This window comes from Macrosteles quadrilineatus, unplaced genomic scaffold, assembly GCF_028750875.1.
Source record: "Macrosteles quadrilineatus isolate MER2022 unplaced genomic scaffold, UCM_ALF_1.0 Scaffold_8__2_contigs__length_117827958, whole genome shotgun sequence".
NCBI lineage: Eukaryota > Metazoa > Arthropoda > Insecta > Hemiptera > Cicadellidae > Macrosteles > Macrosteles quadrilineatus.
Genome location: NW_026542601.1, coordinates 8,844,515 through 8,855,756, shown reverse-complemented (window position 1 = coordinate 8,855,756; position 11,242 = coordinate 8,844,515). Strand labels below are relative to the sequence as shown.

The following is an 11,242-nucleotide window of genomic DNA, read 5'->3' as shown; positions in this document are numbered from 1 at the left end:
ATAAAAAAACGGTACTTAGGTATTATACGGAGGCCACCCTTATACAGCGCGCTGGGGCGGTTATGTTAGGTTGGGTTATCATAATAGAAAGTATGACTCGTCTGATATCGTTTTATTCATAACAAAACGAGGAAAGTCCTACAAACATAGTTGGGTCATTTATGATAACCCAACCTAACATAGCCGCCGCAGCGCGCTGAAAAAAATGTGGCCTCCGTATAATACCTAAGTACCAAAAAAACTATTTAATTGAAAATAAATTTGGATTGTAACTTAACTTAGTGTTTTGTAAGGTCATACATTTTATAATACTATATAAGGTTCTATCCACTGAGCTATAATTATAATAATCATAGTTAATAATTATATAATATAGTTAATAAAAATAATTATAATTCTATAGCTCAGTGGTTCTATTAAAAGCTGGTGAAAAAGTGAAAAAACAAAAACACACTTTGTGCTGTCTGCTAGTCCGCTGCTGCTGCTCATCTGTCGAGTCTGTCTGTCAGTTTTTAGTGTTGTCAATAATGTCTATTGAACTAAGTTCGGGTTAGCTTAGCTCAGCTTAGCTAGCTCAAGTCTTTCGATATTGAGATATTCGTATGCAATAAAGTTTATTATTAGTAGTATCGAAACGACGAAACGTCTGACTAAAACAAAATAAATAAAAAGTGCATGTAATGGGCTTTGACAATCGTTGTTTCCGTCCTCGCCTCATTGATTCAGACTATTTAAAGAATATAATGATATTATTCAAGTTGCCGGTATTTCGACTATTGAGTGTTCAAAAATATTATTAGGTATAGTCGTAGAGTTGTAGTTCGTACTTCGTAGTCGGGACAGTCGGATACTCGGTTAGTCGGTTAGTCGCAGTGACAGTGGTCCAGTGGTCAGTATCAGTACCATTACCTCATGTTTTTCTTTTGTTTACTTTGTATCAATTAGGCCTAACTAAATTTGGACTCTTCTGATGTAGGTACCTTTTAAAATTTTAGTGACAGTGACTGACATGGAAAATTAGTTTATGGATGCATCAATGGTTGTTTCAACTTAATAAACTCGTTATTTACTTAACACTGTAGAATCCAACAGAGTTATTACAAGCTTTTTATCCAAGCTTTTTAATTTCATAAAAATGTAATCTCTTGACTTGGCCAATGCAATGTATTGTTAATCTGGTTGAATAAAGGACTTTGACTTTTTGACTTTAACAAATTATCCTATGGCTAAGTTAACTCACCATTTGTACATTTTTGTGATTGGGTAGGACCGTCTGTATGATAACCCAATAGGTGAGTCTACCTACATGCCAATTAGATTAACATATTGCTATTTTAGGCCTAACTATATAACTTAAGTGTAAGATTCAAAAGAATGGTTTAAGTTAGTTCACGGATGTCATTAAGTCAGTAAAATAAGAAGCTAGTATAGAACTAACTGTCTATTGTCCAAGGTATCTAAAAATATGTAGAACAATTTTATACACAATTTTATAACAATTTTATGATTTCATTTCATTTATAGTTGAAATAGGCCTAGCCTATGTCAGCAGGCATCTTGTAAACCAGTGCTTAATGTGTTATCATAATTGCTGTTGCACTGATGTAGAAAATAGAAGCAACAAATATCTATTGTTTAAGAATCATCGAAGGAAATAATTCCAGCTAAGAAGTTTATGAGCTTGGTCTTGATTTTTTGGAAAGGTTTGAATACTCTAAGAAAATCATTGCCTACATTTAGCCTACAAGCGGAGGATTGAAGATGTCTGAAGATGACAGCAATATTCAATATGCCGGCGAACACTTAGCCTAGGCATCCAAACATCATGCATACAGAAATCCAAAAATTCATTGCCAAAGGTAAAATGAAGATAGGTAGAAACATTGTTCGATTTCATACATGATTGTTACATGATTACATGGGTTAAAATTTCAAATAAAGCATCTCTCTCTCTCTCCCTCCCACTCTCTCTCTCTCTCTTTCATTGTTACGTACTAACACTAAATCTTCTACCACATATCCACATCAATAATTAAATGACCGGTACTCATAGAACCCACGTCTTACATCAACACATCCCACAACATAGGCCTCTAGAGCAAGTGTGAATTTTTGAATACAGTACCTGTAGGCCTAGAACCTCACTTAAAACCACACCCAGAAGTGGTCGAGTTTGGGGGTTGTATCCAGAAACTTGAAATTTGTAATGCGGTAATTTAATTTTTTTCTTATAAATTGATCACTTAAAAAAATGATTATTCAAAGAAATGTAGGATATTCAACACTTAACTTATAACTTAAATGTTCTGAAAACATTGCTTCTTATTATGTGCACCAGCCTGTCAAACTGTTACTGTTGACTGTCGACACAGAAAACATACTACTATAACCCAGAATGCCAACCGCATGGTAAAAAGTATTAAGTGTTTTGAGAGAGCTTTGCCTGTCAATTTGCTGAGTGCATGGCAGCGCTGGTGGCGCTGCCTACGGATTGACAGGCAAAGCTCTCTCAAAACACTTAATGTTTTTTACCATGCGGTTAGCATTCTGGGTTATAGTAGTATGTTTTCTGTGCTGTCGAGTTGTTTGAAAATTGTTTAACAGTTTTAAACTATTGGTTCAATTTAGCATTTAGCATATGATATAGACAGATGGTAAAGATTATGACTACAAGTGATATCCATTTGGAAAGACAAGATACAGTTAGCTAGGACCTATTTAGTTTTAGCATAGATAAAACATAGTCCCTTAGTAGATTTCCTATCCTAATGGAACAGCTGAAGCCAATTTTATTGTTAGTTCCGTCCGGTTTTCTGTAGATGTCGTGTTTTGTTTACAATTTGTTTCTATTACTTTAGGGTTAGTTTCTCACCATTTGTGTCTCACCGTTTGGTTATATTACTAGTGGGGACAAGTTTATGATTAGATAGTATTATTTGGTTAAACGAGGTTTTAAATTAATGTAATAACAAGAAACAAATTGTAAACAAAACACGACATCTACAGAAAACCGGACTGAACTAACAATAAAATTAGCTTCAGCTGTTCCATAAGGATCGGAAATCTACTAAGGGACTATGTTTATCTATGGTTTTAGTTTAAACTTAACAACTGTCCTTAGATTACAATGCCATTCCACTAAACAATATGGAGGAAGAAGAATTTGAAGATGCAAGTAGTGAAGAGCCAGAGTGGGTGTTGGCGAGAAGAGGAATACAACTTGTGTTGAACAACCAGTACGAAGAGGCGCAGAAGCTGTTTGCTAATCGTAAAGACTCAATACAACTAGCTGCCGGCCATTGTTTTGTTGTGTTTATGGTGAGTCGACTATAGTATTTTATTTTACAAACTGTTCAATATTATAATGCGCTAAAGTTATTTTTGAGTTTGATGCCAGTAACACTTGGTGTGAATCACAAACTCTTTGAACACGTTCGCTGCGGCCCATCAACGGCAAGGGTAGCCCCATTGTCGAGCAACCCGTTTGGCTTTAAAATATTTTGGTCTGACGAATAGCAGATGACGTAATGTGATGTTCTGCGTTGAAACTGAAACACTCACAGATAGCAGCACTTTTTGGAACTAGCCGGTCCCATTGTATTGCCGATTGGAGGGAGAAAGACGGGATAACAAGTTGACTTCTAAGCTTGCCAGAAAGGGATTTTACGGGGAAATTTACTACCAACTTACACCAAAAGCATCCATTCCTAGCTTTACGCAGACATAAAAATACCCGTTCTCCCCGGTGTGCTGCCTGGCTGAAATTGAATGGGATATAGGCGATGCCGCCACTCACGGGTGAGCGTTTAGGGTGGCAGAAAGGAACTAGAGCACTCACCGGTGAGTAGCCCGCAGCGAACGGGAAGTGGAGGCTCCCCTAAAATATTTGTGGGGATCGCACCCCTATCCATTGAACAAGTCCAATACGTAGCGGAGAGTTGTTCTATTGTATTTGAATGACCATTGACAAAAAAATCAAATTGATGTTATTTTGTATTAATAAATTGTAAGCAAATACGAGGGCTGTCCAGGAAGCATAAGAAGTTTCAAAATGGTGCTTCTTGGGGCAGTTCTATCCCCGCCATCCTAGCATCAGAGCTTTCCTACATTCAGTACCTACGCATCCAGCTGCTAATGGAGTTTGCACATCATATCTCTCACTACTTTGTCATAGTGGAGTGTTGAAAATAATTAAGATATATTACCCATTACAAACCCCGCCAGTTGGAAACAAAAAATCACAAGAGAACTGAAATTTATTACTAGATTTGTGATGTTTTTGGTAAAGGAGTGCTGAGTGGAGGCTGTGTGGGACAGTGGTGCATTAACGTTAAAAATGATAGACGAAGGCTTCATTTTGAAAGTTGCAGCCGATGATGGCTTTTTACAGTAAGATCCATTTCTTTAAAGTAATGCTGTTAATGCTAAAATGATCACAGCCTCTAGCAGCACTAAGGTGAAGCGTCTGATGTTTCTTTCTGGATGGCCCTCATATTTTTCTGTCTTCTAATATCACCTATAATCATAAGGACAAAACCATGGAGGCTTTTCACTCTTACTTTCTTTTAAATTTGTTAACGTGCATATTACTTTATGCCCTTAGAACGCCTTGATGTCTTTCGAGGAAGATATGCTCACAGAAGCTACAAATACCTTGAGAGACCTAGAGAAAAAATGTGCTCAAGATATTGGCTGGCTGAAGTCCATGAAGAACAAGGTGTTTGGAGCGATGAAGGTGATGTATGTTTGGTTTCTGTGTTTCTTGCTACCAAGTATGTTGTCACTAGTTGTTGTTGAGTTTTCATTTTTGTCATACATCAGTGTATTTATTAAATTCCAAGCTTTTCATCTTACAATGTGCTTTTTGTAGGACAAGAATGAAGGGGAAAGACTAGAAGAGCAGGTCGTGTTGGCTGACACACAGGTAAGAACATTATTAAGATTTGATTTTTTTAAATTCAAGACTAAACTGGGATGAGAGAAATGTCGAAACAATACATTATTACTGCTATACCATTCAATTACATAATTTTTTGTTTCTCTGTCATACACCTATGTCATGTCACAAGATAGGGCCCGTTAGTTAGCCAGCAACATGTGCGGAACGGTTCTTATTCCAACCCATTAATGCAGGAATTTTTTATAATTTTTTACCAAAGTAACTTGTTTAGATCATTTACAAGGTGGTCAATGACCGGAAATTCGTGTAAAACCGAGAATTATGTGCGAGATTAAAAATTTTACTGGGAAAACCTGATTGAATTTAAGACTAGCCTAATTTAAAAGTTAGTTTGGGTTAGTTTAGGACCCATATATGGGTCTTATTCTATACTAATGTAAAAGAAGCAAAACAGGTAGTGTGTGCAATCCCTTTTAATTCACTAATGTAGTCCACTTCCACCCAAGCTGGACACAGTTTATTTAATCTAGCCACTCCCATCGCATTAGCCACACATTAGTAATACTAATATGGATTGTGTACGGGCCAAAAACTGTGTATGGTAAACAACCTCAGAACTACAACAGAACAATCTCAGAAGTGTACAAATGTTGACACTAGTGCAATTGACCAGAGCAAATCATAAATAAGCGTACGAAGAATTTATTGTCTCTGTGGGCTATAAATTTCGTAGGTGAGATTCGACAAACAATTAAAGCTCCTGTGTGTTAGCAGTACGGCTTCCTCATTGCTAAACGCTGTGACGAGCTAAACTCATGACACAGCATCAATGGGTTTAAAGAAATTGATAGACAATTTTTCACAAATATGTACCCAATTCAAACGTATAATAGCCAGGAAATGAGAGCCTAGGTTTCAAGCATTGTCGTGAAAAGAGCACGTCCCCTCGATGAAAGAAGACTCTTTCTTGGCCCAAGAAATTAAAAAAAATTGCACTATACCCAATAATTAGAATATTTCACTAACAGATTTTTCAACCTAAAGCTTGATTTGCATCTGAAGACATCTTCCTTCCCTGACGGTTAAATATTCTAATTTTGATTTCTAGTGTAAAGAATTACAGTAGAACTCCAATTATCCGAACTCCAATTAACCGAATCTCCAATTATCCGAATCGCTTATTTCAACAATTTTAAAAACGTAAAGCTACAGTAATAAGTTTTGCAAAATATCAAAGAATTGTTATTAAACACATTTAGCCAATTTTGGACTTTGATGGAACACTATTGACTTAATAACATGTATAGAACACTTTTACTATGAGCATTTTAAACTGTAAAAATGTTCTGATTTAAATTATTATTAATTAAAAGTTTACTTAGTACCGAAAATGAGGATTTTTCTTTAAAATTCCCGGAATTCCGGTAAAACTCCGATTATCCGAATTTTTGATTATCCGAATGGGGTCTGGTCCCTATTGATTCGGATAATCAGAGTTCTACTGTAGTGGTTGTGCATGGATGGACTCCTTCCCGTTCTGGTAAGTCTGTTATCCCAACAAAAATCCTTTTAGCAAAACTTATCCTAGGTTGGATTTTGAATCTATTTTGGTTAGTCAAAAAAGTGATTTCCTGGCATCTATATATGGTTCCAGGTGTGCCTAGCGCTGCTGACATTTCTACAGCACGACGTGACGGGGTGTGTAAGAGGAGGGTGGGTGCTGCGGAAAGCGTGGAAGGTTTACCAACACACGTATAATCAGATCCTAGCATTATACAGACAGACCTTTGGGGATGAAAAACCTGTACCAGGTATGTTTGAGGCCAATCAGAAATTGTAGATAGGCAAACATTGCTGTATTTAGCCAATACTTAGAGGCATAAATGTGTAGTTTATTTTGATGTTTTAATGTAGAGTTGGACAATTATGTTCTTAAGTCCATTGAACTTCAGGCACTTGATAAAATGCAGTATCCTTCCCATGAGCTCTGCAGGAGGTAGGAGTTTGCCATGCTTCTAAGGGTGTTTCAGGTGGATCTGTACTGCCAAACAGCTGATAATCTGTCTCCTCAGACCATCTACATGATATACCACATTTATGTATCCTTAAGCAATACAGACACTTCCTTAGGCGACCATGACCTGTGCCCTTCCATCTGATTTGCTTGAGCTGCCTCCTGTCCAAAGGCAGAATTAAAACATTTTGGAGTTATAAACGCTTTAAGAGACATGGAGTAAAGATTGAGCTTGCTTACCCTGAGGTGGGGAAGCTCTACCTTACTTCTCCCGTATCCCTTCTGTGTTCATGGCATGACTAAAGAGTAGGTGGGAAACTGTTTAAGTGTTTAACCAAACTATTAGGTCAGTAATTGGTTTACTACTTTTTTCTTGTGAGTTGCATTGTGTGAAAGGGGTTTTGAATAATTTGTTATTAAGTCTTATTTTTTTCAAAATGTCAGTATTCAGGTTTAAATAAATGTTTTCATCTTAAGATCAAATGTTACCTTTAACTTTCATTTCATCGTCTTTCTTCACAGGTTCAGACTTCCCGCCCTGGCGTGTTGTGACGGGCAGCCCAAGCCTGCTCTCGCCTCTGCCTCAGTCCCCAAGCTGTGATTGGTCGACGCCGGGTTCCCCCACTCCACTCTCTCCCAGTACTCCAACCTCGCCCTCTGGCTATCTCAACGGTTACCGCAACTCGTTCACATCTCTGCTCAACTCTTTTAGTCCCACTCCACAGTAAGTACACAGTGAACTCTCCTTCACCTATCTTATCGCATGAATAAACCACAGTAGACTTGCCATTCAGTGATTTAAGACTGTTCTGTCATACCCGAGCTGATGCATCTTTGTTTCTGTTTCTATCTCGTCTTGTTTTTTACTCTGAAATCCTCAGGAGTTTTATTTCTTAAGATTGTATTAATATTTTGATTGAGTGTACATGTCTTTCTTTAGGCTATATTATGACAAAAGTATAAGGATTAGTGAGGATATCGGGTCTCCTGTATTGAAAAAAATACTAAACCTTTACCTATTTACAAAATTTATAATATTTTATTGGCAGCATATTTACTATTCATAAGGCATAACTTATACAGGGTGTTTCAGTAAAGCATAGCGGGCTATGCAGATTCAGATTCTACATGCAAAAATAAGACGAAAATGAAGAATAACTTTTTTTTGATTTCGGCTTAGTTTGGCCGTAATCCGCCATTTTGTATTTTTTTTAAATAGTTAATTACTCAAAAACTCTTGGAGATATGTTTATGAAACTTGGTATAAACTTTAAGTCTACAGGTACAAAACATTCACTGAAAATATCTTTGATCAGGCTCATCAAATTTCAAAATGGCGGCCATTTAAATTTTTTTAAGTAAAACTCAATGAAAAGCGGCCTTTACAAAAAAATTTTAAATGGTCGCCATTTTGAAACTAGATGAGCCTGATCGAAGATATTTTTGGAGAATGTTAATACCTGTAGACTTAAAGTTTATACCAAGTTTCATATAAATATCTCCAAGGGTTTTTGAGTAATTAATTATAAAAAAAAATACAAAATGGCGGATTACGACCAAACTAAGCCGAAATCGAAAAAAAGTTATTCTTCATTTTCGACTTATTTTGGCATGTAGAATCTGAATCTGCATAGCCCGCTACGCTTTACTGAAACACCCTGTATAAATAATGTAAACTCTTAACTTGCAAATTTCCATCAGTCTAGCTGGATTATCTTTACTACAACATGGATATTTAATTAGCGACCCACTAATATTGCTGTTGTGACCAGGTGTCATCTAGACCCAGAGGAAGTCTCCAGACTGATGTGTGCCGTCAGTTTCGGTTACGGAGTGTTTCAACTGTGTCTGTCTCTACTGCCCGCCTCACTGCTGCGGCTTATACAGCTGCTGGGCTTTGGAGGTGACAGGAACGTTGGGCTGGAAGCATTGATGTTTGCCAGGAAAGGAACCGAGATGAGAGCTCCTTTAGCCACGTGAGTGCAATGTTTCGGGCTATAGTAGGGATGGGAAATACGGTTACTTTTCAGTTATAGTTCAGTAACTTTGTTTTTTGGTAATAGGTGATATAACACTATCATTTTTGTGGCCTATTATTTCCCCTTCCAGCGTTATTTCACTTATTCGGGCACTACGATGTTATAAAAATAATATGATTCTCAGTAAACTATTACCAAGCGGTTATTATTAATTAGGATAATAGGACGACACGATCAGCGTTATTTCACTTGTTCGTACTACGAGGTTACAGAAATAATATGATTCTCACTAAACTATTACCAAGCGGTTACTATTATTGAATAGGACGACACAATCAGTGTTATTTCACTAGCTCGTTCTAAGGCTTCAGAAAACATTACAAAAATAATAGGGTATTCTAAGTAACATATTACCAAGGTAATAGGTGATTCATCAGTAATAGTGTTATTCATCCTATTAGGCTATTAGGTTATATAACGCCCACTCCAAGGCCATAGAATACAGGGGCAGGCTCACGTTGGTAAGCAGAGTGGTTCTTATTCATACTTGGCTTAAAATACCTGCTTTGTATGGTTGCCATTTCATTGAAAAGTATTAAAGTACTAAAGTATTCCACTGCCGTGTGGCTGTGATGTCACAGTGAGTACTCATCGGTTAGACCAGCATGCTACCATATTCATACCACTTCCCTACATTTGCATAGTTTAATTGTTCCTATAAAACTTATCTTTGTAATTTGCATTAACCACTGAGTCTGATGATGATCAAATAATACTTAAGTTATGGCTAATGAAAACTTTTTAAAAGTTAAAACAATAAGTTAGATAGAAGGAATAAAAACCTAAAATTTCATTAATGAGAATTTTTTGTTTTTTAGATAAGAACAAACTATCATCGAGAAAATGTGTAGGCTAATAACAGTCCTACTTCAATAATTATTTTTTAAATGTTTGATAAAACCAACAAGTTGTTTTTATTCGTCACAAAATGGCAAGTGATACAACTTGGCTTTCATGTCCATCTTTCTTTCTCATACACTGTGCTGTTTGTGTCAATGATATGACCTTAAATATTAGGATACATTGTTTGTAAAATAAAATAATTAGTCGTAAAATTGAATACACTTTTGGGGAAGTTGAACTTCTTGGAACATCAAGGCTTAATGCTCAACAACTAGGTTTAGTTAGATTTTTCTTTTGGGCCTTTTTGTGTTTGAATTAGGCCTACCAGTGAGGATTATATGAATAATTTAGTAGTCTTCTACAATATTTTTTACCTTTTTTTGCCATATGCCTACTGGTACTCCTTGATATGTTTTCTAAATACTCTTGGTTCAGCTTATCATTTCCATTGTGTAGGTTAGCACTGCTGTGGTACCACACTATCGTCCGTCCGTTCCTAGCTCTAGACGGCACTAACGTCCAGGCAGGGCTGGAAACTGCTGAGATATTAATCACGGAAAGTCAGCCCGAGTTTTCCAACTCGGCACTCTTCATATTTTTTACTGGCCGGATCCATAGGCTTAAGGTAATGTAGTTTCGATCACTCTCTCAATCCATTTATAAAGTTGTTTCCAATTGCAAGTCCAATCATTTGTTTAATTTTAACTGGACTAAAACTGAAACACCCTGTTATTTTAACGTTTTTTGTTGGAACGGTCCAAACCCTGGTCTTGTTACTATCTCAGCTTATCTTAAAGGAGTGGGCCGAATCTTTTTTACCGTGTAACACAGATATATTGTTAGAAATTATAATTACTGTTACTGTTATTGAGATCCCAATGAAAAATAGCACCTCTCCTGTGATCAGATCAGCTAATAGTTATCGTAAAATAATTTCCATGTCTTTACCATTGCTCGCAATCACCTTATCCTGGTCCAAATTCTGAGACTAAGAAACGTTGTGGTGTTAGCCTCTGTATCAACATATGCTATTCAAAAATATTTCACCAAAATTTAAAAACATTAAAGTAAATTTCATTGCATGTAAATTCATGACATAATCAGTCCGTAATAAGTATTTCAGGACAAATGTGCCAGATGATACCTGTCCAAAAAAGTTTAAAAGCTTTTTTACTTACAAGGTTATTTTTTGCTTTAAAATTTCCAGCTACATTAAGACTGAAACTGCAGACAGAAAAAAAATTTAGTTGATGTGGCCCTTGACATAAAAAAATACTTCTGCTCTTCCCTGTTTGTTCAACCAAATTTTGTTCTTCTTTACAGAGTAACATCCCAGCTGCTTTAGAAGCTTATCTATCAGCTGTTGACAAATCTCCACAAAGAGAGGTTCAATTGTTGTGTCTTCATGAGGTTTGTACACAATATGTTTACTGATACAAAATTGAC

The 11,242-nt window shown here is 36.4% G+C and overlaps 1 protein-coding gene across 3 annotated transcripts in view; it reads left to right on the top strand.

Annotated features, from left to right (window-relative positions):
* The first annotated feature begins 672 nt into the window (after positions 1 to 672).
* Positions 673 to 11,242, top strand: part of LOC129001772 (tetratricopeptide repeat protein 39C-like) — a 43,530-nt gene continuing 32,960 nt past the window's right edge. Inside the window, exons 1-9 of one of the 3 annotated variants that reach the window (XM_054429210.1) lie at positions 673 to 800; positions 3,122 to 3,318; positions 4,604 to 4,735; positions 4,871 to 4,924; positions 6,555 to 6,711; positions 7,437 to 7,638; positions 8,687 to 8,890; positions 10,253 to 10,421; positions 11,120 to 11,206. In XM_054429210.1, the coding sequence (XP_054285185.1) occupies positions 3,148 to 3,318; positions 4,604 to 4,735; positions 4,871 to 4,924; positions 6,555 to 6,711; positions 7,437 to 7,638; positions 8,687 to 8,890; positions 10,253 to 10,421; positions 11,120 to 11,206 (1,176 nt within the window). In that variant the 5' untranslated portion in view covers positions 673 to 800; positions 3,122 to 3,147. Of the gene's footprint in view, positions 801 to 1,207; positions 1,293 to 3,121; positions 3,319 to 4,603; positions 4,741 to 4,870; positions 4,925 to 6,554; positions 6,712 to 7,436; positions 7,639 to 8,686; positions 8,891 to 10,252; positions 10,422 to 11,119; positions 11,207 to 11,242 lie in introns of those variants that run through there. The other 2 variants (XM_054429211.1, XM_054429212.1) reach the window with 2 other exon arrangements.